Source organism: Aphelocoma coerulescens, chromosome 8 (assembly GCF_041296385.1).
Source record: "Aphelocoma coerulescens isolate FSJ_1873_10779 chromosome 8, UR_Acoe_1.0, whole genome shotgun sequence".
Taxonomy (NCBI): Eukaryota; Metazoa; Chordata; class Aves; order Passeriformes; family Corvidae; genus Aphelocoma; species Aphelocoma coerulescens.
The window spans coordinates 27,336,182-27,362,488 of NC_091022.1; the positions used below are offsets into that span (position 1 = coordinate 27,336,182).

The 26,307-nt window shown below is 43.2% G+C and overlaps 3 protein-coding genes across 7 annotated transcripts; 1 reads left to right on the forward strand and 2 right to left on the reverse strand.

The window, feature by feature from the left end:
- Positions 1-973: 973 nt before the first annotated feature.
- Positions 974-10,734, reverse strand: TXNDC12 (thioredoxin domain containing 12). Its single transcript, XM_069023409.1, has 7 exons — positions 10,477-10,734; positions 8,417-8,477; positions 3,590-3,642; positions 3,022-3,095; positions 2,399-2,468; positions 2,221-2,304; positions 974-1,813 (listed from the first exon to the last, which is right to left on the reverse strand). The coding sequence occupies exons 1-7, from the start codon at positions 10,565-10,567 to the stop codon at positions 1,734-1,736; spliced, it is 513 nt and encodes a 170-aa protein (XP_068879510.1). The 5' UTR covers positions 10,568-10,734; the 3' UTR covers positions 974-1,733.
- On the reverse strand, positions 5,231-8,409 carry KTI12 (KTI12 chromatin associated homolog). The gene has a single exon (XM_069023408.1). The coding sequence runs from the start codon at positions 7,213-7,215 to the stop codon at positions 6,133-6,135; it is 1,083 nt and encodes a 360-aa protein (XP_068879509.1). The 5' UTR covers positions 7,216-8,409; the 3' UTR covers positions 5,231-6,132.
- A 491-nt stretch (positions 10,735-11,225) lies between the features above and the next one.
- On the forward strand, positions 11,226-26,026 carry BTF3L4 (basic transcription factor 3 like 4). 5 transcript variants are annotated; one of them, XR_011152530.1, is made up of 8 exons: positions 11,226-11,336; positions 12,457-12,520; positions 13,371-13,484; positions 15,588-15,789; positions 17,203-17,262; positions 18,133-21,730; positions 22,832-23,002; positions 23,118-26,026. XR_011152530.1 is itself a non-coding variant. In XM_069023410.1 (6 exons), the coding sequence occupies exons 2-6, from the start codon at positions 12,467-12,469 to the stop codon at positions 18,177-18,179; spliced, it is 477 nt and encodes a 158-aa protein (XP_068879511.1). In that variant the 5' UTR covers positions 11,226-11,336; positions 12,457-12,466; the 3' UTR covers positions 18,180-26,026. The 5 variants fall into 5 exon arrangements, 1 of the variants encoding a protein (XP_068879511.1); XR_011152531.1 differs by having other exon boundaries at positions 24,912-26,026; XR_011152529.1 differs by having other exon boundaries at positions 18,133-21,486; positions 21,573-21,730; positions 22,832-26,026.
- The last annotated feature ends 281 nt before the right edge of the window (positions 26,027-26,307 follow it).

The window sequence follows — 26,307 nt, forward strand, 5'->3', positions numbered from 1 at the left end:
GGCTGGTCTGGAAAGTAACTAATGCTGCTGAACAGTAAAAATGGACTCACTAGACAAGTCGAGTTTATTGTATAAAACAATTTTCCTCACCTAATGCCCTCAGATAGCTCTTCAAAAAGTATCTGCAGAAAATTATCTCCATGTTTGTTACAGGAAGTTATGGCAAGTGTCTTTTGGACAGGATTTTTTTCTTTAGATTACTGATTTGGTGGTGGAGGGGAGAGCAGTAGGTGGTGTTTATTTTGGCTTTACTATGGCTTTCAACACTGTCTCCCAAAGCATCCCCATAGACAAACTGATGAAGTACAACCTAAATAAATGGGCAGCAAGATGGATGGAAAACTGGCAGAACTGCTGGGCTAAAAGGGGCTCATCATTAGTGGAGTACCCTTGGTTGGTACTTTTGAACACCTAACTCTGAGCAAACTGGCAGATGATACAAAGCTGGGGAGAGGAGCTGATATCCAGATAACAGTGGTCGTGCTGCCACTGAGGACCTCAACAGGCTGGAGAAATGGGCAGAGAGGGTTGTCAGAAGTTCAAGAAAAGGAATCCAAAGTCCTTCACCTGCACCAGTACAGTCTGGAGATCTGCTGTGCAGGAGAATATGGGAATCCAGGTGGAGAACAAGCTGACCACGAGCCGGCAACGCACTCGTGTGACAAAAGCCCACAGCATGCTGGGCTGCATTAGAAAAAGTGTCCCCAGCAGGTCAAGAGGGGTGATTTTACTCCCCTCTATTCTTCTTTTCAGTTCCAGTAAATAAACACATTGCCTTCAACAGTGTGGGTAGCGTAAGAATGGCTGAATTGTAAAACAATTGTAAAACAATTGATGCTTTTTAATTATAAAAAGGGGAAACCTTCAGCTGTGACATTCAACATTAATAATCACTGCAACACAAACAAAAATATATCCCCCCATGCTTAAGAATGTAAAGCTACACCCCTAACCACAAAACACTCTCTGCATGTTTATGTTTAAAAAGGTTTAATTTTTTTTCACCCTGGTACAAAAATACAGTACAATGTGATGACAAGGCATTCGCCAAAAACATTCAAAGAATAAAAGGGGAAACCCCGTAAAGCTTCAACATAACCCACCCTGACTTGATGGAACAATCAAAAGGTGAGTGCATAAGGAAAAAGTTAAATTTCTGCCCAAAGGCAAAAAAAGATGAATCACACAGTTTTTCACAAAAATACATTTGCAGAGCTGATAATTCACATGCTACTTGGACATTCATGAAATGTATTGTACTTGGTGTTGTGGCAGAATTCATGGGTTTGGATATCTAGAAAACAACTGGCCCAGGAACATGCCCCAGTGATGGGAATGCCCAGTAAAAACTATGAGATCACATAATACCAGTGAGAAAAGAGATTCAACCCTGATTAAGTGTCAAAATGATGGCTACTTCTAGTTTTACCCATCACATTGTCCTCAAATAGTGTTTTCCCTACACACCTCCCTTTTAACACCAAATATTAGTGGTTGCACAAACACACAAAAAGATGTGTTTGCACATTACCCACTTGCACAGAACCATCACAGTGCAAACTGCCAGGCAGAGAAAACACTGTAAGTGTTGTGTGTGTGTGAACTCCCAATAGGGTTTAACCTAACATTGTTGACAGGGGAATTATGTCCCTTCAGTGCATCTACATTCTTGGTCTGTTTAATCATTTCCTCTTAGTTTTGAAGCGATGAAAAGGTATTATTCAGTGTATTCATTATAGTTCATCTCCCAGGTGCTTTTGTTTGAAAGCATCACCTGTCAGCTTCTCCTGGGCCTCCTTCATGCCTTGGACAACTGAAAGATTACACAGAGAGATACCAACTATTAATCTCAGGGTGAAAACATCAAGGTGAACTGGTAATGAAAGTGTTTTAAAACAACACAGTAACAAAATGTAGATCTACAGATTAATCTGTAAGATAAAAACCAGTCCAGCACACTTTTCCCAACTATGTGCAGCTGGATCATGCGAATTCCATGATTTCCCATGCCACAACTGGAGACAAAATTAGGTCCTACAGGCTTTTAGTAGGTATTAAGGTGAATCATGATCCTGAATATGGTTCCTCAGGCATTAGAGAATGACTCACTCACACTGTATTTAACCACTCCCAGCTATGGCACTTCAAAGTACCATCATTTTTCTCCACTGCCAAAGCTTCATCTCACTAAAAATGCACTTCAAACTACTTGGTACATACCTTGATCAGCATTGGTATAGAAATACTTGTAGCTGGGGTTTCCTCTCTCATTTATGATTTCTGGATGGACTTTTCCACTGGGGTCTATGAAACAAGAAATCCAACAGGAAATTTAGGTGGAAAGAGGAAGAACAGAACCCAGTGCTGTGAATGGACACAACAGCTGTGGATGCCTTACCCATGAAAAGGATTCTGGGAATGTAACCTCCATCAGGACTAAAGGCTTCATCCTTTGGCTCTTCATCATCCTACACAGCAAGGCAGGAGAGAGGGAAGATATTAGCAAGATATCTAACAAAACACGGTGCTTTTTACAGAAACAAGTTCTTGCTTTCAGATTCCTTCTACCTTGGGCAATTTCCATCTTGAACAGATCCTAAGTAACTGCAGTATCCTCCACTCTCAAAGGAAAGGAAGTTATTTTTACCCATGGAAGTATCTTTTGTGAAAATAATATTTTTTTCTGGTCTGTCAATTTGCATTACCCACCCCACTCTGGTATAGGACTATTTGATACGTACTGAGAGAATGAACATAAATTCCTTTTTTGTGGAAACTGAATCACACAAGGTACAAACTGTTAAAGAGACAATGGCAGAGAGCCAGGTTTATAAACACAATTAAAGTAGCCAGACTGAAGAAAAGTCTTTTTAAAACAGTAAGTTCTATCAATCAATCCTGAATGCCTATTCAGGAGTGCAGGATTTAGGATGTACACAAAACAGGATGCAACCAGTTGAGCCAGATTCCAAATGTTTCATTACTAGGCAGAACATGGATACAGAGCAGAGGGCAGCCTACCTCAAGGTTGACCATAACAAAATTATGGGCAAGTTCAGAGATCTCCTTGGATTCAGCAAACTTTGGCTTTAAAGCTAAGGAAAAAAATAAAAATAAGAGGTATGTAAAACCAGTGGAAAATATTTCAGATTTTCAGGTCAGTATCAAAATTTCCACTTCATCCCTCTCTCTAGAGAAGTGGCACTTTTCAATTAGCAGTGAGTAAATGGAATGTATGTATCCAACCCTTAAAGCCAGGCAGAGAACAGGAGGTACCTGAAGCAATTCTTGCTGGGCAGCCATGGGATGAAGCCTGCCCAACATAGGTGGTTATATTTGATCCAGTGCAACAGAAGCAGAAATCCTGCTGTAAACCACCATTCCCACTCAACTACCTCATCCTTTAAGAGTTAGCCACACACCCAGCTTGTTTGTTTGCTATGACACTGCCATATTATGCCACTCTCAATGAAATACAAATACCATTGGTTACATTTTGGATGCAAAGTTCACATTTCTCATGGCTACATGAGTTGTATACAAAGGTTCATTAGAAATTTCAGCAAGCTCTAGTATTCAATGCACTTACCTTTGCAAGCTCCACACCAGGACTTGTGGATGATAACCATAAGAGGCAAACCACTAACAAAAAGAAAAAAGAAAATTGTCAAAGAAATTCTATTACATGTACATTTTAACAGTCAAGGCTTCCTGGAAAGCTAAATGTAACAGGAAATAAGTGAGATGTAAAGAGATTATGTGGTGCTCTAAGACTGTCTTGTAAAAAGTTTTCCCAATCTTAAAACATGTAATAATTTATTATAGCTGCTAGTCAATAACTGCTTGTGTAGAGGAAGAAACTTTCTCTTACTAGTTTAGATTTCTCAGATACACAACTGGTCATGCTTTTTTTCCCCAGATTACTGGACATGGTTAATGACAGCAGCTGCTTGAGAGATCTCAGGATGGATTTTCGTGGCTGCTTAAGGCAATGCAGTGGGTGACAATCCATCCCCCTCCCCATTATAGCCCACGTGTCTCACTCACCTCCTGTGACTAAGGCCCTCCACTGAGAAACCACCAAACCCAGTAACCCAGCAAACCCTCTGGCTGCCTGCATGGCTTCCCACACATTCGTATGTTGAAACTGATTGTGATGGATGTGTCAGGTGCCAGGACTAAGAAGGAGAGAAGGCCTGTGAGGACCTGCAGCCTAAATAAAGTGCAGTGCAAAAGGACCAAAGTTATTTTTGCTTTCTCTCTTTCCAAATAATTCATTTAACTTTACTAGCTATGCTACCCAGAGGTTAAGTTTCCATATAATAATGATATGGCTTCCAGAGCAGTAAGAACAGCCTAAAACTAGGGAAGAAATCTGGAGAGAACACCCTATGTGGATACTTCTTTTGGGATATGCTAACCAAAGCAAACTGTAAGCTTTCTCCTACTGTAAACTCTGAACCATATTAGGGGGTAAAAACAGTCAAATTTTCATACACAGATTATTAATACCTTTGCACACAACAACTACATTAATTACTAGCAGAACTGATTATGAGTTTTTCTTTAGCTGTAAATAGGTATGAAAGGAAATCTCTATTTAGCAGTGTTCAGTAATGAACTTTAGAACAAGGAAAGGGTGGAAATGAAGCCATTAACATTTAGAATTGTTCAAACACAAGTTTCCCATCTATAATTAACTGATATGCCATCACCTTTATATATATTTGCAGTAAGGAGCAAGAATACACACTTCCCTCGTAAAGCTTGCATTGTGTCATTGCCCTCTCCCTGATGATGAAATAAGAGTCCAAAATTACTTTGCTTCTTTCTTGAGGAGAGGCTGATTTAAGACTGGATTTGAGATTGTTCTTATCACCAAGGATCAGTGATTCATGCTGAAAGAGCTCAATTGTCTGGTGGTCAGTACTGCAACACACTTTTTAAAGAGAAACTTTAAAAGCAGGTTTTAAATGGAAGTGTTCACATCCTTGAAATACCAACTCTTAGTCAGTGAGAACTCACAGAGTTTTGAGATAATTGAAGTGTTTTCTCAGCTTTGTTCACTGGTAAGACAAACTTATTTACATTAAAACATTTTTGTAGTCATTTCTCAGTTCTGCAATGAATAAATCCCTTTAGCAGCTGGTGTGTCAGACAGACACTGTAACTGAAGTAACCCTTCCTGCCCCACTTTACCATTTCCTCCCAGGGAGCACTACACGTACAATTAAAACCAAAAGCCATAATTTATTAGCATGAAGAATGAAGCATCCACCAGAAAGTGAGTTTACATAAGCTGTACCCAAAATTATTGGAAACTTAGCTACCCATCACAGCTGGTACAGACTTATGAGTTTCACACAGAACAGACACTGTCAGCTCATTTTTTGTATGAGAGCACTCATTCTTAAGCAATTTGTATTTTTAAGGGTGTATAATGATGACCTTGAAGAAAAAAGACATGGCAAATTATTTCAGCAAAACAGTCCTGCAGGTAAATTAAGACTTTACTCCATTTAAGGCACACATTTTATTATTAGACCTGAAACAGAGAAGTTTGAGTTTGTTAAGCCAGCACCCTTTTGCAGTGCAGAGTTGCAAATCTCTCTTGGGTTCAGTCAGATTTTTTGAAACAGTCACATCCTAAAAATACAGCCTGTTCCAGTTCTGGACCTGAAGTCTCTTCTGCAGTTTGACATTATCTAGAGGCAGCCCAGGAAAAACAATCTTCTTATTCCAGGCATACACACACCAAAGTGGAGGGAAAAGTTTTCACTACAGTCATCACCTTTTGCACTTTCATGTCACACTATTCGATTACTGGGGTTTATGTCTCCACAGGAGACTTCACTTGTTTGGGGATGCACCAGTAGCTCTCCTTTTTGCAAGATGCCACTGGGGAGAATGCAAGGGTGGGAACTGCTTCCCTAGAGATCCTCCCAGCGACGCAGCCTCCTCGGCCGCTGCAGGGACACGGTGCCCATCTTCCCAGAGCTGCTGCTGCCAAGGGACCGATCCCCGACGGTTGGGACGCAGGCTCTGCGGGGTCTGTGACTGAAGGCACATCCTTCCTGCTGCGAGTACTTCGGGGCCCGACCACCGCCACTGCTGGGTGGCACAGGTGACACTTCACTGGATGCTGCGGCTCAGGTACTGCAGGAACATGCTGGCCAGCTGGGGCAGGTTTTCATCGCTGGGCTGCATCTTGGTGTAGCTGATGAACTGCCTCCGCAGCCGGCTCAGCTCGGCCACGCTCACGGGCCGGCTCAGCACCAGCCCCTCGGCCACGCCGGGAACGCGGATGGTCTCTCCGGGCTGGGCCCCGCTCCTCTGCGCGGCCAGGACGGCGGCCAGCACGTCCTGGGTGACGCGGTCCAGCTGGTGCAGGAAGCCGCAGGACTGCAGCGGCTGCGTGCGGGTGGCGCGGTGCGGCGGCGGCGGGGCGCTCTCGAACAGCGCGGCGCGGATGGCGCCCAGCGGCAGCGGCTCCTCCCCGCGCACCGTGAACAGCGGCCGGTCCCAGCGGCAGCTCGGGTCGGGCTCCTCGAAGGGCGGCTCGTCGGGGCCGCCCGCGCCACCGGCGCAGTGCAGGAGGCAACGCGCCGTGCCCGCCTGCCGTGCCGCGCAGTACAGCTCGTAGCGGATGCTCCGCAGCTCGTTGCCCGCGTCCACGATCACCACGTCCCGCCGGCTCAGCCGCCGCTCCACCTCGGCCCGCAGCGCCGCCCGGCCGCCCTCCGCCTCGGCCACGACGTGCGCCGGCCGCTCCGGGCCGCCCAGCGCCTCCCGCAGCTCGGCCGCCCGCCGGCTCTTGCCGCTGCCCGGCCGCCCGCACAGCACCACCAGCGGCATCGCCCCGCCAGCGGCGCCCGACCCGGACGCGGCGCGACTGCTTCCGCCGGTCACACACACCCAGAGCCCGCCCCGCGCCCGCACAGAGCCCGGGACAGGCCCCGCGCGGTCCCCGCCGCGCTCCTTCTCCCCACAGGTGCGGGGAATCGCCTCGCCCCAGCACGGCTCTGGCACCGCGACAGCGTCCTGCGAGGCGTCCGGCTCAAAAACGCCATCGCAGCAGTTGTTGGAACGCCGGGACCCCGCCCTCGACCGCAGGGAACTTAAAACCGCAAAGTCCCCAGCATCCCCCGACATTGTGCAGTTTACAGACTTGAAATCGAAGGCTTGAAACTTCCTAAACCACCGGCTCTGGTGCATCTCACTTGATGCATCCCAGATAATTTCGTGTAATTTTTCAGCTCCTGATTTATGGTCAGATTTAGGGGGGAAAAAGTACTTTCTAGGTTTATATTTTCTTTGCTATTAGTAGTTTCTTCCAATCCTTCAATTTGGTATCACTCAAATGCTGCCCAGCTCAAATCAGCGAGCAGATCTGTGCACCAGCAAAGAAAGGAGAGAGTGTAGCTCACATCCTTTCCATCCCTTGCTGCAGTGTCTTTTTGAGCAGGAATGCTCATCATGCCTATACCTGAGAGCTCAGACCTTGCCATCCTTCCCACCCTCCTCTATCTCATTTTAAAGCTTTCTCTGCTGCACTGCAAAGCAATGCTACAATTATAACTGTAGATACTGAAATAATCTACTTTTTTTTTTTCCTTTCCAAAAATTCTAAAATAGCAAGTTACAAAAACTTGTAAGACTTCTGAAGTGTACCATCTGGGTTAATTCAATCTCTGCACTAGAGTGTAGAACTTGCCAGATGGATCAGTTTGAGAGCAGAACTAAATTAAACAGAAAACCTGGAAGGCATGAGGAATTTCTACTCATGTCAGCATTGTCAGATCTAGGTTATGAAGTTAAAATACAAGTAGAATTTATAAGCATGCCATTCTCCTTCTTGCATTTTAACAAGAAGCACAAGAAACTCTGAGAAAAAGAAAAGTAAAAATGTCATTTTTTCACCTTTTCAGTGTTCTTTTTAGAGTTTAAGCTTAACCCAAATCACGTTCTGTCAGTTCACTACAGTTTGAAACTTTCAGATTTTTTCTGCAGATGGAAAAATACCTCATGCTGAGGCCTCATCTATACAGGCACAAGGAATTTTAGGGAAGCTCTTAGCACTGCTGAGTTCAAGGGGATTGAGCACCACTTATATATGATTTGGATGCTTGAGAACTGTATCTTTCTTTACTGTAATAATTATTTCCTTGTTTCAAAGGCATGCTAGGGCTTCAATCATTTAATTAGACTGCAGTGATTAAACCTAGGTGGTGCCTTGGCAAAGTCAACAAAATTCTGTATTTTCTCTCCAATAAGCTGTAGGGATCCGAAGAGTCTCCTAAACCACCCTCATTTTTGTTAATAGAGACTCTTTTCTGTGGTTAAATTTAGGGCTGAAATAGAACCTTTGTGAATGCTTCTGAAGACACATTTCTGTATTTAAAACTAACAAACATACCTGGCTGCTGCCTCTTTCTTCCCATCTTCTAGTGTTCTCCAATGAATATGATCTCCAAAACCTGCCAGAGAGAAGGGTTTATAAATGCTGCTTAATTTAATATGTCAGCTAACAGAGGAAAACAGCCCAACCCTCAAGAGTGTTTTCAACTCATTTTATATTCCTTTTTAAAAGCCAACTGCAGCCACACTTCTGGAAAGACTTCTGCAAATACAGCCCACACAGTCGTATGAGGAATCCCATTGAAATTAATTAACAAAAACATACCATGCTCATGAATATTTCTATATATGTATGTAAATGACACTAAAATCCCCCAAACAGATATTAAAATTGAAGTGCCTTGTGATATTCTCCGTTCTTTTTCAATCTGTGAACATTTATTATCTGATGAGTGACAAATTAAACCTGTCAGCATTTGGCTTCCTAAATCCCACCAAAGGCGAACTAAACTGAAACTTAAAAACTCCTAGGCCAACATATGATCATTAATTGCTCTGAAGCTATTATGCTGAGTATTCCTGCTGATGATAATATCATTGAAGAGCAAGAAAGAACACTATTGCGCGGATTTCTGAGTGTTACAGTGACTGAACAATGCAGGAAATATTTTATCTGGCATCCAGATAACAAGCCTTGTTATGTCAATTGATTTACGAGTGAGTCAGTGTATGTTTAACAGCTGCAAAGCAGCGACTGCCGGGGTTGGGTTTTTTTGGTAGCCAACACAGCACGTGGCCAAAAGCCACCTGGAGAGCTGAGATGAAGGGGATCCGGGAGCTGTACAAAGAGGAACTCTCCTGGAACACCTTGGCTCCAGTAACTAACAATTACGGTGCCGGATGGTCAAACATGAACCTCGGCTTGCCCCTTCCCACCCCTAAAGGTTTGGCTTAGTCAGCAACCCACCGTGCTCAGGGTGCTGAGGGGAGCAGATCTCGGGAGCTACACAGAGATCAGGAGGCACAGACTGCCCAGTGCTGACACAGGGGAAAGTGGAGATTGTCTCCAGTAGACGACTATGGCAAAGAAGCTGGAGAAAGCCTAAAACAGCGTCAGCCAAGTCCTCGGGGCACCTCAGTTCAGCATCTGGGAGGTGTGGACAGTGGCACAGTGTTTGTGTTACCTGATCTTCTCTGCTGATATGAGCAACTGGGAACATACGTGATGCAACACATCAAACAGATGAGCTCGCGGCGGGGTGAGGATGCCTCGCCCATGTCCCCTCACACCCACACAGCAGCTGCTGAGGCAGTCTCGGACACAGGGCTACATTTGTACCAGCTCAACGTCCCAGAGCAAAAACCAGCTGGATTAGCAGAAGTCACGTTTACCCAGAATAATGACACGTCAGCTATTTCAGTCAAAGGCCAAAATGTTAAAACAGGGGAAACCTTCTATTGTTCTAGCTGGGAAACACTTTTCAAAAGCTTTTCTATATTTAAAACAAACCCCACTTTGTGGCGAGCTTCGGTACGTTTTTAAAAGCATTGCCCAACACATTACAGAGTGTTTCTTTTGAATGAAAGTCATCTAGGGAATTAAAGGGTGAATGGCTGGCTGGGATCCACACCACAGTTTTGCTGTCAATTGATCAAATTGGTTACAACCAGCCCTGAGGAGATTTACCTCTACGGCAAAGCCACCACCTGGGGTGAAGCTCAGGCCCCGGGTGAACTGGGCCATTAGACACGGTAATTAGACAAGGAGCCTGGGCAAGCCAAGAGCGAGGTGAGGAGCGGTCACGAAGGGCAAGGGAAGCCGAGGGCGGTGGGAAGGGCCATTCATCGCCTGCCAGGAGCCCGGCGGAGGCTGGGCAGGCACTCGGCACTCGGCACGGGGGGCACCGAGGGGCTGCTCCCCCAGGGCTCCGCGGTGAGGAGGGGTTCAGCCAGAGCCGAACTACGACGGCGGAGACCCCGCAGAGCGCCTCCCGCACCTCCAGACCCCGAAGCTGCGCTCTCTGCTCCCGCCCGGCGGCCCCCGCGGGCTAAGGGGACCGGACCCGCCCCGAGTGGGGACAGAAGTTGGGGAAAGCCCGAAGAAAGCGTTTGTCTGACCCTTTCCGAGCCCTCCCGCGGCGGAGGCGGCGCAGGCCGCCAGCACCAGGCACAGGCAGAAGACGGAGGCTACCGCGGGCTGAGCCTTCATGGTGTCGGCGCGGGCAGCGGCAGCACCCGGGTACGGCCCCGAACCTCCAGACAGGACAGGACCCGCTTAGCTGGATTTTTCTTTTTTTCCTCTTTTTTTTCCCCGTTTTTTAAAGCCCAGGAAGTGATGTGTGGCGGATGTGGGCGGTGCGCCGCCCTCACGGCTCGGCCCGCGGAGGCACCTGGCGGGAAGGGTGCGGGGGGGGCTCAGGACGAGTTTGGCTCCTTACAGGGAGCCGGGAGCCCCAGGGCAGGGCTCATCGCATCGGGGCCCCAGAGCTCTGGTCACTCCCCCTGGGCAAACCCCAGCGTTATCCCGACGGGAGCACGCAGCGGTGGGAGGGGGGTGGTTCCTGATTTATTTTCTCCTTCCCAAATAAACCCTTTGTCGCGCTGCTCTCCGTAGTTGCCCTGCTGTCGGAAAGGCAAAACCGACCAGAAGCACAGCGTGTGAGGGAGGTTTTGCTGAGGGGGACAGAGCGAGTGGTGACGAGTTTGGAAGCGCCGCGTCCCGGATTTGGGTCACCGGGCATCACTCCCTGCCCCGGGGCACCGGTGACTGCCGCTGCCTGGAGACTACAAGTCCCAGGAGGCCTTGCGTGCCCAGCCCTGCCCGTATGTAAATACGAGTGGGCGGATCCGCCAATCCGCGGGCGGGTCGGTGTCCTCACGTGGTGCGACGCTTCCTTTCTCTGTGCGCCTCTCTTTCCTTCTTCGGTCGCCATCTTGTTCTCGCCGCGTGTTGGTAGCGGGGGCTCCGCCGCGCTCAGGTGAGGGGGCCCGCTGTTCCTGTGTCCCGGTGTCTCCGTGTCCTGATATTGCCGCGTCCCCGCCGACCTGAGGGGGCGCGGGGCGCCGCGGCAGCTTGGTCCTGTCCCCTTGCGCCGCGCTGGGCCGTTCCCCGAGGAGAGGCCGAGGGAGTGACTCCCTTGTGCGGGGGCTGCCCTGGCCCACGGGGCCGCGGCTCTCCCCTGGGGTCGCGGTTACACGGGCTCCTGAGGGATGAGCCGTGTTGCCCTCCCGCTCCCCGTGCTCTGGGGATGGCCAGCGAGCCACCCTGAGCCTCTTCTCCAGCCGCCCCGCGGGGTCCCTTCGTGCTCCGATCCCTCCCTCGCTCCTGCTCTTCCCCTCCCCGTCGTTCCCGGCACAAAGCACATGCGGAGACTTCCCCATCATTCCGGGGATTACTGATGAATTGCTGGGGCAGAGCAGCGAAACGCATTCCTTTTGCTGGAAGGTTTGAGGCGTTTTTTCATCCATTATGGGTTTTCAGGGCAAGCCTTTAAAGGTCCCACCTGACCCGTGGGAGAAAGCACTGGACTAACTTCCCAGTCACTGTATTGGATGAAGAGCTACCAGACGTTCATGTAGCAAATATGTCCATACACGAACTTCACTGAGTTTGGCTCTCGCTCATTAGTTTAAGTATCATAGATTCATTATATGAATACTCTTCCAGGTAGCTTAGTGGTTAATCTGCCCCTGAGCCCTCGTAAAGATAAGGGTGTTTTCCCAGACCAGTTGTGGTGTATGTGCTGGTTTGGGTCTGGTTGGAGTCAGTAATTCAGTTAAATACTTCCATCAGTAAACTGGCGTCCTGAAAATGAGTACCTTGGCGTGATGCAGAATGAAATGTCCTGTTGAGTTACCTCATTGTGGCAGAGACACTTCAGCTAAATGTGGGTCCTTCCTACTGCAGGACTGCTGTGGATTGTTTAGGCGGTGTGACTTTAAAGCTCTGTTTATGTGTGTTTATTTGACACACTGTTTTGAGTAATGTTCTAGAAGTCTAAAAAACCCACTGCAATTGTAAGAGTACTCTTAAAATGGACTGTGCCTTTTTTTTGTTAGTGTTTTGATGGTTAACTTGAACTTTTTCTTGCTCTTTAGACGTAGCACAATGAACCAAGAAAAACTGGCCAAGCTTCAAGCGCAGGTCCGAATAGGAGGAAAGGTAAGAAAACCCCAGAAATACTTTTGAAAACATAGGCTGAAGTTCATAGAAAGGGAAGAAAAAAAATATTCTGAGGCTTGACCATTTCAGGTTTTGTGTGACCTGGCCCATAGTGCAGCTACCTGAAATGCAAATTTCTTTCAGTTCACAACTGCTGGATGAGCAGTTTCCAGTGTGCAACCATTGTTTTAATTCAGTGACTTGTTGTGACCTGTGAAAGCTCCAGCTAGGCTCACCTGTTGGGTGTTCCAGTTCTGCCTTTCTGGCCTCCCTATTGGGGATTTTCTTCCTTCGTGCCCACTCTAGTCACTGGCTCTGCTCTGAGCTGTTTATTTTTTCTGAGCCAGTGGGTAGTTAATAAGACCAATAAAAAGGCATGTAGTTTGTTCAGTATGGGTGCTCATCCCCTGCCGTAGGGATAATTGTACCAAAGTTTGCAAAGTAGGACTTCCAAAACTGCTGTCTATGGAACACTTTGGAAATGTTAATGATTTGCTTGCCAAAGTGTAACCTTTTAAATCACTGTATTTGTGCTTCGTTTTGGAAAACATATCTTGGGGAAAGTTTGTTATGTATTGCTTAATATTAAGTAGTATTTTTGTAATCTGGTTTAGTAAAGGGAAAATATGCTGTTGTTTGGTGTTTCTTTGGTCTTTTATGCTTAAGAAAAAACTTAAAATTGGGAATGGTGGCCAAAGCTGTAGGAAAAGGGAAATAAGTTGAGAAGCGTTTTTGTCTACAGAAATGTCTCATAACTTGAAAGATGTTGCTCAGACTGTGGTATGACTTTTGCAATTAGTGTTGAGAGATCTTGAGTAGAGCTGACTGTTGTCTCTTGATTCTTTCCCAGGGAACAGCTCGCAGAAAGAAGAAGGTGGTGCACAGAACAGCTACAGCTGATGACAAAAAACTTCAGAGTTCCCTCAAAAAACTGGCAGTGAATAATATTGCTGGCATTGAAGAGGTATAGTGAAAAAATAAGTGTTTCCTGTTTGAAATTAAATTCACTGTCATTTTGGTGGTGGTGTGGTGGGGTTTGCTTTTGGTTTTGACAACAGTTTTGTCTTGCATGCAAAACCATAGAGATCTGGTTATTGAGAGGTTAAGTTTGATTTATTGTTGTCTCATTGACACGAATCTGTACGTACCTGGAGAAGGAAAATTGAAAGTTCTGTTGCCAGGTAGTGTGTGGTGGAGGTAGTAAGCTCTGTGCTCTGTGTCTTGCATTCATTGCAGAACAAAACTTCTCTTCATTCTTGACTTTTATGAACCTGAATCCCTGCTCTAAAGAGAAAAGCAGGAAAGGTACATGTACTGTGCAGGCCCATCTAGAGCAGGTGTGGTGCAGAATACAAAGGAAAGTTTAGGAACACCTTGAGTAGGAGCTTGAGTCTGTATTACCAAAATTCGGACCTTTTACTACACAAAAATTGCTGGAATTGTTTGCAGTAGTTACAGGAGATGTTTTTTAAAACACTGCAGAGACTCTACAGAAGCAGCTTCTGTGTTAATGTAAGTGGGAATATGAAGGTTTCAGATACTCTTTGAATACCTCTAATTTACATGTTTTAATAAAACATGTTTTCCATAACAGTGTAGAGAGTGACACACATGGGAGGAGGAGGATGTTCCTCCATCATGAACTCAGTGTTGCTGTAGTACTTGTACTACTTAGTTAAAGAAGTACAGTATTTAATCTGTGATTAATTAATTGAAGCAGGATTGCAGGGTGCGTGCAGAAGTCACTAAGTGCATTCCATCCCTTCCAAAGGCAAATGCAGATTCAGTGTGGTTTGCCTGTAAGTTTTCAGACCTCTGTTACAGAAACACTTCAGTTTGTCTGTTTTCTTAAGCTTAATACAAATATGCTGAGCTATATGAACTGAAGAAGGACCTAGTTCCTCTTAGTGTATGTTCAGGGCTTTTTTCTGCACAGAGCACAGGATCTTTATTCAGACACATTTATTAGGGATTTTAAATATCTCAAAGTGTAGGAAGATGATGCAAAACGTTTCTACCTTGATAGCAAGAGACATAATTGCAGAATGTTTTATTCAAGTGAACTCAAGCTGACCTCGGTAAGCTTCGTGCAGATAGAAGAGTAACGTTGAGTCAAACATGAGCAATGCACTTGTGTCATTTTAAAAGGGGCTTTTAAGTAACAGGATGACTCTGCTTGAAGCCTCTACCATCTCCCTGTGGGCAAAGGACAGGACATTGGTTAGTTTTGCAGGAAAGCAACACACCTGGATTTCCTGTTCAAAACATATTTGGAACTCTGCTGCTGTGTGAGGATTGAGAACTCAGATGTTTTTGTATTTTAGATCTCGTCTTTAGTTCTGAATTCCTCTTTTCTCCCTGTAACTTAAAAACATTGCTTATTATTTTTTTCACATAAGTTTAATACCACTGTTGTGTCGGATGGGTAGAACTCTCTTCCTCTGGTCAGGCAGAATTATTTTTCACATAATAGATTAGCCATGCCCAGAAGAAAAAAGCTTTTCAGCTTTCCATTCTGTCTTCCTCTAAGTTAAAAAAACATAACATAGACCTATACAAATATGCCAGTGTTAACTCTGACAGCAGGAGCAAAGCAGGCTGTAAATTATAATTCTTGGTGATTCAGAAGGCTAGGGAAGAGGAAGAGAGCAGGATCACTGTGTGATGTCCTTAGTTGTAAGAGCTGTCATGGAATTATTGGGAAGGTATTGGAAGTCTGTTCTAGAGCAGTTGGTCCATAAACTCCCAGTGCTGTGTGTGCATCCCTGCCTTGAGCCAGTGTGAGTCCTGTGCCTTTGCCAGATGGGCAGAAGCAGGAATGTTTTCCTGGTAGGTGACACAGGTACCTGTGAAAGGCAGTGGCTTAACCTGATGTGGTAATGCTTTGCTGTTGGAGCTTTGAATTTAGATGGTGTTAATTCTAGGTGCTTTTATGGTGGTTATATTATCCTTTAGGAGGAGTGCTAGTTCTGTAGTTTTTAATATTTCAAATCTAGATTTTAGTTATTATGCTTGTGTAACAAGATGCTGCAACACTTTGGTAAATGTTATTAATATATTTAAACAGGTGAACATGATAAAAGACGATGGAACAGTTATTCACTTCAACAACCCCAAGGTTCAAGCTTCCCTCTCTGCCAACACTTTTGCAATTACTGGTCATGCAGAGGCTAAACCGATCACAGAAATGCTTCCAGGCATCTTAAGCCAGCTTGGTGCTGACAGCTTAACAAGTCTCAGGAAGTTAGCTGAACAATTCCCAAGACAAGGTAGGTCTTTTTGGAATCTTTCATAGCTCACTTAAAGGACATATGAAGTACTAAAAGTTTTAACCCAAATTTAACAACAGCATGTGACTTAAAAAGTAATCAGGAATGTGTGTGCTTTCACTCATTTGCCACTGTTGTGGAAGTAGAGGGTGGGGGAGGAATTTTTTTTTATCTTTGTTGATTCAAGATTATATAGGCAGGCCCTGATTTAAAAGAAATAGATACGTCTGGCATGCTGTGATTGCAGGTGTACAGCTGTGTGTGGCAGAATGCTTAGGGGAAAGCAAGTTCATGTTTTTACTTGGAAAAACTCAACCAGTTCTTTTTGTCAGGGAATCTAGTCTGTTTTCTTTGTTCATTAAAAACATATTTCTATTGGAGTTGTAGAAGAAGAAATATGTTCTTCTGCTCTACAATTTACTTTGGAATTCAGCCAAGACTTTAAAAAACTAATTAAAAATCAAAGTTTTAGTGGAAAAATAAAAAATCCAAATCACAGTTATGCATGTGATTCTTTATTTTCTATTAATTTTAAAACCATGGGAGCATGGCTAGAGGGGTGTAGGTAGTATAACTAATACTGTAATTTTAGTTTAAAAATGAACATCAGGTACAGTTCCAGGTTAGACTGTTACAGCCATTCAGATGACTGTAGTTGGATGTGTAGTTGTCTGTGTGTGGAATGGAACATACATCACCTGTGCTAACGTTTTCAACAAAGAGTTGTTCTTTTAAATCAGTTTGAATTTCTTCCACAATCATGTTCAGCATTTAAGTGAAAGTAAAGGGTTAGTTTTTCTTCTTTAGTAATGTGTAAAATACCTTTTAAAATTTAGAGAGATCATTGTAAGCATATTTCTCTTGATGCAACCTCGGTCCCAGTAGATGCTGTGCTTTCTTTAGGTAGTCCAGGAAGTCAGACCAATGAGAAAAAGTTGTTCTATTTTTTTAGTTCTTGCATTTCTCTAGGTTACTTGGGACTGAGAGAGATGAGATTTGATGCAGGACAGTTGATCTGGAAATATTTTTCCTACAGTTGTAGCCCCTTGGTATTTGAATCATATGATATGTTGGTCACTGATGGGTACCACATTATTGTTGTATTGAAACACATGACTTCACTTAGAAGATTAAGTCATGCTGGGGCTTTTCTTTATCATCTGATCTTTTGCAAGCTCTGTGTGAATACCCCATAGCATCTGAAAATGGCTCTACTAATACTTTGCTGTGAGAATGTCCCCAAGGAAACCTTTTGGTCATGCTGTTAACTCCCAATACCTGGTCATTTGTATGTTTGTCACTGTTGGGGATTGGAGAAATGCTTGCTTTTTTCATGTGTATGGTTTTTATTTTGCTCTGTGAGTGTCCCTAATTCTGTATCATGAGAACTCAGCACCAAATTTCTTTTTTTAGTGTTGGATAGTAAAGCACCAAAATCGGAAGATATTGATGAAGAAGATGATGATGTCCCAGGTAGGCACATACACACTTTTGTGTCCACTTTATATATAAATATTTTGATTTATTCATTTAAATATGTAGCTTTTGATGTGATTATACTCCTTGCTTGCCAAGGGAGGCTTCTTATATAGGACAGCGTTAAAATATGACTTGGGATTCCAGCTTTTGAAAAAGGGATTACCTTGTACAAATACCTTAATTATTGACTGAAACTAGGTTAAAATATTTTCAGTGAGGTTGAACCAGGTATCTAAATATCCAAACAGGGGTTTAGGACTGCAAAATGACATAATTGGCATCGTTACCAGGTTGTTTTTATATCAGGGTCTGGAGTGGGAATTTCTATTTCTGTAGTAGAAGAAAAAAGGCTTATGTCAGTGTCTGAAAGTAAATATGGGAAGTTCTTAATTTAATCAGTGAATAACTATTTTATCAATCACCACATTCTACTGTGAGATCAGAATGGTGTGTTAGCTAAAACAACATATATGTGGACCAGAGATTCAATTCCTCGTGCCTTGGCACTGGTCTGTTTCTTTGTGACCTTGCATAAAATTAAATTCTCTAAAACATCAGGCATTCTTTAAAGAATGCTGATGCTCAAAACTCAGCTGCAGCTAGTAGAGCACTTCTGAAAATCAACTCTTAATCACTTAATGTTAGAATTTTCACTCTTGGAGTGTTTCTGCATTTCTAGTTCTTTGTGTATGTTTAAACAAACAGTATTTTCTAAAGCCCTTTGAAATTTGCCCATAAAGAATTGGTTTCCCTAAGTGTAATTAAGTACTACTTAACCTTTCCTGTAATTATATGCATTTTCATTAAACTTACAAAGGTAATCTTACTGGGCATTACTGTATTAAATATCTTCATCTTTTTCAGATCTCGTAGAAAATTTTGATGAAGCATCAAAGAATGAAGCTAACTAAAACATTAATAGTTCTGGAAGCTGGCATGGACTAGATTTAAGAAATCAGCTATGTGGTTCCAAAGTTTTAAAGAAACAGAGAACATCATCTGTTAATAGTTCAGTAATATAAATATTTTGTATTTTTATGATGCTGTTTGTTCAGCATTTTCTGTCAGTTGATTTTGCATTTTGCACTTACTCCCAGGATCTACTCTTTTGGTCAAAAAGAAATGTCAGTGCAGTTTGAGGGGTGTGTGTATGTGTGTGGGTGTACGTATAGTGGAGAACAAATTGGAGAACACGTATTTAACCATTTACCCTTTTCCTTTGGAAGTAGAAATAAAATGAATCTTCAGCATTGTTACTTTGATTATCACCAAACAGTGCACAGAAGGGAGTTAAGATTAACGTTTTGTCCACATTTTGTGACCTGAAGACATTACACCATTAAAACTTGGGGTTAATTTGCTGTTACCTATTGTACTTGCAGGTGTGTTTCTCAATGTACACATATTTGTCATCAACATTGTGTTCATCCCAGGTTTTAGGGGAGATGAGCTGTTTTAGCGGCTTGTTTGGTGCAGTAACATTTTAAAAATTTGGTCTCATCAAAGTGTGCTTTTTTTTTAAACTTTTTTTTTTTTTTTTTTTTTGGTCTCTAAGGTTTTGATACAAGCTGATATTTGACTCCTTCCATGTAGACGTAGCAGTATGTTCTCCTGTTGGTTACTAAAATACTTCCCAGTCAAAAGAAAAACACCTTGGTTCTCTACTGTCAGATCACTTCCTAAGCTTGGAGGTCTGGTTGGTAACAGTCCAGTGCATCAGTTTTGCACAGTAACAGGTTTTTGCTTGAATAACTTCAAGCTGTTCTCTTGGCATGACTGCATTTACTAGCAGCTGATGATCCACTCTCATTCTTAGGGCACTAGGAGCTAAATGCACTGTGTGAGCAATGTTTAGGGTGGGAGAAAAGAGTTGTTGATGCTTTGCCCTGCTGCCTGCTGGGCAGCCTGTGCAGTGACTAGCTCTAAAGGGATTTCTTTTTTTTTTTTTTTTTTTTGCCTATAACTTACCTTGGCCTATAACCTACCTCTAGGTTTGGTGTCATCTGTAGTAGCTTCTTACAAAACACAAATGCTCCTCAGGCATAAGGAGGACATTGGGAGGTACTGTTGGTACAGTGCAGTATTTATGACCTTTCTTTAAAATGCTTAATGTGAAGCTGTTTTCTCAGAGGCTCTTTCAAGGTTCTTGATGTAATGTGCATTACAGTATAGTTAGACATCATTGTAACTTCTGTCAAGGGCAGCTGTGGCTTACAAAAGCCACTTTGTTTTTTTTCTCTACATCTGTCACTTAACTATGGCTTAATTGGAACATATCAGCTTTTGGTGTAGGCTCATATGCTAGAGAACTGTAATAGTACAAGCAAACAGTCCATGAGTTCTGGAGACTTCGTGAACCCACAGAAGTAGAGCTGTAGTGGTTCGTCAGCTGAACTCCTCGGTTCATTTTCTAGGCTTTGTTCAGTTTTTCCTGTTATATTTTATATACTACATGGATCTTACTACAAAATAAAATAACAGTACAAAAGAGGAAATGCTCCCTCCTGTGTGTTGTCTGCTCCTCCCACCAGCACTGGCTGAGGAAGGCAGGTGGATGCTGCAGCTGTTTGAGACAGCACTGCATTCTTGGTGACAGTGACCAAGGAAGACATGTAGGGCTAGGGAGGATCCCATTAGAGCTCTAGGATTTCACACTCCCTATACTCACTCCTATTTTCTCTGTGGTGGTGAATGAAACTTTGTGGTATGGCTGATCAGCTGTAGATGATTTGTTCTGTTTATAAGAAGGAGATGTCTCCACAAGTGTGTGCTCAGGCACGTGGAATTGCCTTCTGCTGCCTCTGTGAGCCCAGGGAGCAAAGGAAGGACACGAGGCAACAAGTATTTGCAGTGTTCTCCGTTTGCTTAAGAGGTGCAAGTGAAGAACCTTTCCATTTAGCAACTCTACTGAGTTGATACATGGGACACCCCCTTCCTGAATACTAATCAGATACTGAAAATTCCTGCTTGTTCCTTCTGATGTAGGAAGTATGGCAAAAGTAATTTTGTGAGAGACTAAAAGTGAGCCTTGGAAACAATGATGCTGTAAGTTTATATAGCTGAACTTCGATTCCTACAAAACACTGATTTCGTTTTTGCTCTTGAATTTACATGTTAAACCCTCAAATTTTTCCTATGTTGATAACCAGTAAACCAACTAACTATGCTAGCTTACGTAGTTATATTATCTTCAGTTTTTTCACTGTCTCTGGAAACAGTCAACCACTTATGATTTGCTGCTGGAAATACTAGAGCTTATCAATCATTAAACTGATTTTAATTAAAAGTAACCCATCGAGGCTGTTGTGGGAAAAGCTCTTTTTTCTTTTGTATTTATTCATGGTGTAACACAAACAGTGTTTGTATGTGGCGATGGAAATGCAAGGTTACTAAAAATAGTTTTGGGGAGCGTTGGTAAATAAAAACTCCCCACATAAAGGTGAACATTAAGTTGTTCTTTGCTTGGCTTGAAGCATGATAACCACCATACTTCTGAAGCCCTTGTGCTTACTTGCTCACTACTAAACTCTGCTGACATATTAAAGATACTGGTAATGATATTGACATGTTAAATAACTTGGCAGTGATTGGAAAGTAGGAAGATGGAGCAGAAAGGAAATTGAAACATCTCCTGGATTGTATGTGAGGGGGAGTCAAAGCTCCATCAGTGAAAACCAAAGAGTCTGCAAGTGTGTGAGACAGCAAACACTGATCTTCCTGCCCTGGCTGCTGGTGCATTTGTGTAGTTCCCTAGTTTATGGGTGGGAAACCAGGGTCTGGCTGGCTTCTCTGAGGCAGGAGAGAAGTCTGTAAAAACTTGCAGTTGTTTCATAGTTTTCTCTATGAAAAAGAAATGCTTGTGTGTGATGGATGCAGAGGTTACAGCACAGGCAGTGGTGCTGGAGACTTGGGGCTGGGTGCATGGATTTCCCATGCAGAGCTTGAAAACAAAGTGAGTTTACAGCTGAGAGTGTTTGTAGGGTGGAAGGAGTTAATGTAAAAAGGACAGTTAATGGACAATACAGACCTTGAATTTTTTATTTTTAGCTTTTGTTATGTGGCAATATTTGAAGAGTGCGCAGGAATGATAAGGATGAATTTAGAACTGCTGTGGAAATACGTTGATAACTTGCTCATATTTGTCAACTTTCCATGGGAACTAGGAATTGCTATGAGCTCCCTTCTGCCAGGATTTTCACAAATAGTATTTTGGATTTGGTGTGTACAAAATGAGCACTGGAGGTCTTACAGCTGATTTAATTACTGAGCAGTGTGTTGATTGACCAGTGTATTGCTGTTAGCAGGAAGGAACTGAGGAAGCCCTAAAAGCACAGTCAAGCTGTACTTACATGTAAGAGATTAATTCATGTCCAGAAGGATCTTCCTGAGATTGCCTGGAATCAGAACCCATGCTGCTCTGGATGGTGGGAATTTACAGAGGGCTGAGCAAACTGCCCCTTAGGTGAGTGAGTGAATTCTTCCACTAGTACTTAAGATCAGTCTGCTGTTGTTATTCAAAGGCAGTACTGGTTTGTTCAACAAAGTGAGCAGTCTTTATTCTGGGGATCCAGATTTCAATAATTAAATGATCCCTGTTTTGTACTTGAGCAAATGAAGTGGTGCAGAACAGAAGCACATCACAACAACAGCCATAGCCACTTCACAGAAGTGACAGCACAAGTGCAGGGAATGGTTGTTCACCTTTACCAGCTTTCCTGTTAAATAATTTTTTTGTTATCGCCCCTTTTAAAGACCAGTCTGCAGGCACTGAAGAAGTTAATGGATTTATTCAAAAACATGAGGGCTGCAGTTTCAATCAAGGATTTGAGTAGCAAGCAGAGCAAGCAAAGAGACTAATTTTAAAATTGGTTGTCTTGGTATGTTTGGATGGAAGCTTGGGTTGGTATCTAGAGTGGGGTTATTGTGGTTTTCATTTCACATCCACCACTGTTACTGGACAAGAAAAAACAGACTTGTACATCTTCCAGGACCTTGGTTTGCCTTTATTTCAGGAATACTGCTCTGTCTCCTCTGTGTGTAAATTAGTGAACACCAAACTGGATGTTTCTTGAGAGAACTACATCTCTGCAATTGGTATAAAAAGCTACTTCTGCATGATAAACACATAGTATTTGGTGGGTTCTCTGTGCTATTAAACTCCCTCTCACTAAGCAACAGACCCTCAGCTTGCTTAGATGCTGCTTTTTTTGACAACTGTTATCTGTCAGATTCTCAAATACTAGGCAGCATCTCCTTGAATTTTGCATTGCAGGTAGATTTTTGTAGCTAAGCTAAATTAGTTGCCTCCTTGACGTAAAGGGAGATTAACTGCTCATTTGAGTTCTTGAAGTTGTTTTTGGTATTTTTGTTAAAGTATGAATGCCAAGGCAAACATTGAAACAAAAAATCCTATTTCAAGGCCTTTTGACCTTTCAGTGCACGTATCCCAGCTGAATAAAAGGAGTTACACAACCTCATGCACTTCCTTGCAACATCCTTGTTGCAGCTATAGTAACTGCTTATGTCAAAAAGTAATATTAGAAAGTATTTAATGTATTTTTAGGTTCTGTCTAATGCAACTTAGCTGACAAAGAAGAGCCAGTGCTGTGAGATCAGCTCTCTGCAGACATTGGGAAGTGTGGCACAAACAACATTTTGAGAACAGCAGTTTTCATTTTGAGACCATGTGCGAAGCTGGAAATTTCCAAGCAATGCAAATTATTGCCTGACATAGGTAAGTGAAGACTTAAAATCTCAGCAGATGTCAGCAGGATGCCAGACCACTGCACACCAAGAGTGAAGTTCGCTGAAAAGCTTTTACTAATCTCTGGCTTTTCTGCTGCTGACAGATCAAGGCTTCCTGTTCCTTTGCTTTCCCAACCTGATGCCTGAGGTCAGCTGGACCAGCTTGCTCTGAAGCTGCAGGAGCCCATCTTGTTGCCTTTGCCTCACCACCTGCCAATGAGCTTGAAATTTCTGGGAGATAAAGGATAACCCCCTTAGAGGGAAGTTTTTGCAGGCAGGCTGGATGGGGATGGCTATCAGCAAAGCAGCCTCACAGGCTGGACTGACTGAATTGGCCTTTTACCCTGCTGCTGCTGGGGCTTGGCAAGACAGTGTAGGGCAGCTTGTGCTGCTGCTGCCAGGGTCATACCAAGTTTGGGAAGAGGGAGGGATTGGCCATATGGAAGCCTTGGGTGATGATCTAGTCAAGTCCTCTAACTTGCAGTTTGTTTCTAAACTTTTTGTTGGGAAATAGGGGTTCAGTCCAGTTCGCTCTGCCTGCACCATGGGCTGATAAGCTGCCCCATGTGAGCCCAGCGTGCCCTCACTGCCCTCTGCCCCAGCCATCCCATTGCTCCACAGCACCCAAACACAGCCTTCCCTGTGAGCCTGTTCTGCATGTCTCCTTTTAGATGAACACTGATTTACTGGGGAAGGCTGCTGAAGTTTTGATGTTTCATGCTGCAGGGTCTTGTTCACTGAAAATCACTTTTTAAGTTACTGACCAAGATCTTTAACATAGAATTTCCACTTTTGTTACAAGATGTGGTTTGAAATGGTTTCTGACACATGGTGTTGAATTGAGAATAACCCTAGCTTGCTTTCAGCATTGTTAGAATCTCTAGGGAGTAATAATGTGACTAAAGTTCCTGCTCTGTTCATTTTGAAACCTTTGCTGTATTGCTGAAGACTTGGTCTGCTCTGTGATTGACAGTTGTAATTAGTGACATTTTGCATGTTTCTGAAAGAATGCAAATACAGCCTAAAATAATTTTTACTTTGAATTAGGATTTCTTCCCCTATGTGTCTTAAGTTTCCCACAGCCTGCTTCCACAGTTTGACTGAAAGACACCAGGTTTTCTCATGATCTCCTGCTGGATATTTGAGTAATTTGAGACTTCCTTCTATTTTGACACAAAAGTGATGTCAGTTTTCTGAAAAACGGGGAATGTGTTATTTTCTAGTCTTTTCTATGTTGCCTTTCAGCTGCATGATTTCAGTGTTGTTGTAAATTATTAACTTTTGAACACAGGGATTATTATTGCCTCTAACTCTTCTCCTGCCCTTTGAGTTGCAGGGTTGCTTTCATTGGCAGTGTGCACTGAGAAATCATGTTGGCCACTTGCAGCCCTGAAATTGTAATAGCTTATCCCATTACACGGTGCTTTTTCCAGCTCAGTTCTCCTGAGAACCTTGAAATAGGTTTTCCATAAAAATATTCCAGACACTCTTTTTTCTTTTAAAGGCTATAGTCAAAATTGAAGGGATAATCTAGCTATTGTTTCTAGTGAAATACATATTCTATCCTGATGAATTCGTAAATTATAGAGGATTTTTATAGTGCAGTCTGGATTACTGAGAACCTGGTGGGTTCTTTGAACAAGTTTGCTTGTTTGTTGGCTACAAGCAGACAAACATCATTAGCATCTTAGCTGATGGAAACTCTTCCGTGAAAAATTCACACAGTCTTACTGGTTTTAATCTGCACAAGCACTTCATGGATTTGCAGAAGCTGTAATAAAAGGTTTAGGTGTCTTTTACCTGCATTTCCTTAATGGCTTGCAGTAGCATCATCAGGAATGTACAGCCAGTGTGTTCACCTTTGTGACTGCAGTTCTGTCATCTTCCTTTCTCTATAGCTGTTGTGGTATTGTCTGAGAAACAGGATTATTGAATTTGACTGATATCACAGTGTGCTGATACTTTCAAACTGCTTGGGTCCTCATGTTCATTATGGTTCAGGACGGCCAGTATTTGTTGAAAAAGAAAAAAGAAAAGTAGTAACTATTCAGAACAAGAATTCACTTGGATTGAATAAATATGGTGAGCAATTCTTTTTATTAGTTTCTCTGCTGAGACATTAATCTGTGTTAAAATTTGTGTGAGATGTGCCTTGGTTCAATTTTTGCCCTTTTATCTTAACACTTAGATAAGCCAAGATAAGAGAGGTGATTAAATACTTGTCCTCAATTACTCCTACCCTTGTAAGCAGCCCAATGAAAAATTGCTGCAAGAGGAATTACATGCATTGGTCTACGTGCACAATAAAAACAAGCTTTAACAGTTGTTCCTACCATTGTTAAGTAATCCTGTTAAAGCAGAAACATTTGCAAGTTTTATGCTCAGGATGTCTTTCTGGTTTGATGAAAGCAAAATAAAGGACAGATGTCAAAGATGCCAAAGAGCATTTTTCTCTCCCCTCCAAGAGTGCAGCTTCCTGATGTATGTGCTGTTATTTATTGTGCCCTATTTAATTCTGTATCACAGAATTAAAATTTTTTGCAAGGGTTCTGGCAGTTTGAAATGCAGTACCAGGCTTTTTTAGCAAACTCAAAGCATTCATCTGACTGACTGCTGAGGTACAAACATGAACAACACACAGACATCTCTCACTGAGATGTTGGGGAAATAGCTGGTCAGGCCTTCCCAAGTGTCTGACTCACAACACTCCACAAAATTTCAATCATGTGATTCAGCAAGGCATAAATAAGCCCGAGGTGATTTTTTTATAGGCTTAATTAACCTGGTGAAGCAATGTTCTTCTGCTTGAGCAGGGAGTTGCCACAATGCTGCGAAGGCAAACCATTGCCAGGAGAACAGGAAGGTTCAAGTAGAGCCATGGAGGTCATGGGACAAGCAGGAGGAGTATGTGTACACTTCCATGGGATTTGCTGGTGGGGTTTGCCTGTGACGGTAAGACCGATTGATTCCCTGTTTGCCATCACTGCTGACTCAATAAATGACATGATCAAGATGAGCATGTGTGTCTCAGATATTTGTTTGTGTCTTTTCCCCCCTCATATGGACTAGTGAAGGAGAAATTAACCAATAGGAAGTGGGCATGCTTGCCTAAAATAATTAGTGGTTGTATTTAGTCACGAGATCTTTACATAAACCCAGTGACGCTATTGTTCCTTTCACTCAATTTTTGTGATGTAATATCTAGAAGAAATCATTATGGTTTTGAGGGGACATTAAAGATCATCATCAGTTTCACACACCCCCCCCCCACCCCTTGCCACATTCCAGTGTCTG

Excerpts from the sequence above, each read along its gene's own strand:
- KTI12 (XM_069023408.1), bottom strand. The coding sequence starts at position 7,215 with ATGCACCAGAGCCGGTGGTTTAGGAAGTTTCAAGCCTTCGATTTCAAG.
- TXNDC12 (XM_069023409.1), bottom strand. The coding sequence starts at position 10,567 with ATGAAGGCTCAGCCCGCGGTAGCCTCCGTCTTCTGCCTGTGCCTGGTG. Across the intron at positions 3,643-8,416 it reads AAGAAAGAGGCAGCAGCCAG|TGGTTTGCCTCTTATGGTTA; the intron begins GTATGTTTGTTA and ends TCTTTTTGTTAG. Across the intron at positions 3,096-3,589 it reads CTGGTGTGGAGCTTGCAAAG|CTTTAAAGCCAAAGTTTGCT; the intron begins GTAAGTGCATTG and ends TTTTTTCCTTAG.
- BTF3L4 (XM_069023410.1), top strand. The coding sequence starts at position 12,467 with ATGAACCAAGAAAAACTGGCCAAGCTTCAAGCGCAGGTCCGAATAGGA. Across the intron at positions 13,485-15,587 it reads ATATTGCTGGCATTGAAGAG|GTGAACATGATAAAAGACGA; the intron begins GTATAGTGAAAA and ends ATATTTAAACAG. Across the intron at positions 15,790-17,202 it reads TGAACAATTCCCAAGACAAG|TGTTGGATAGTAAAGCACCA; the intron begins GTAGGTCTTTTT and ends TTCTTTTTTTAG.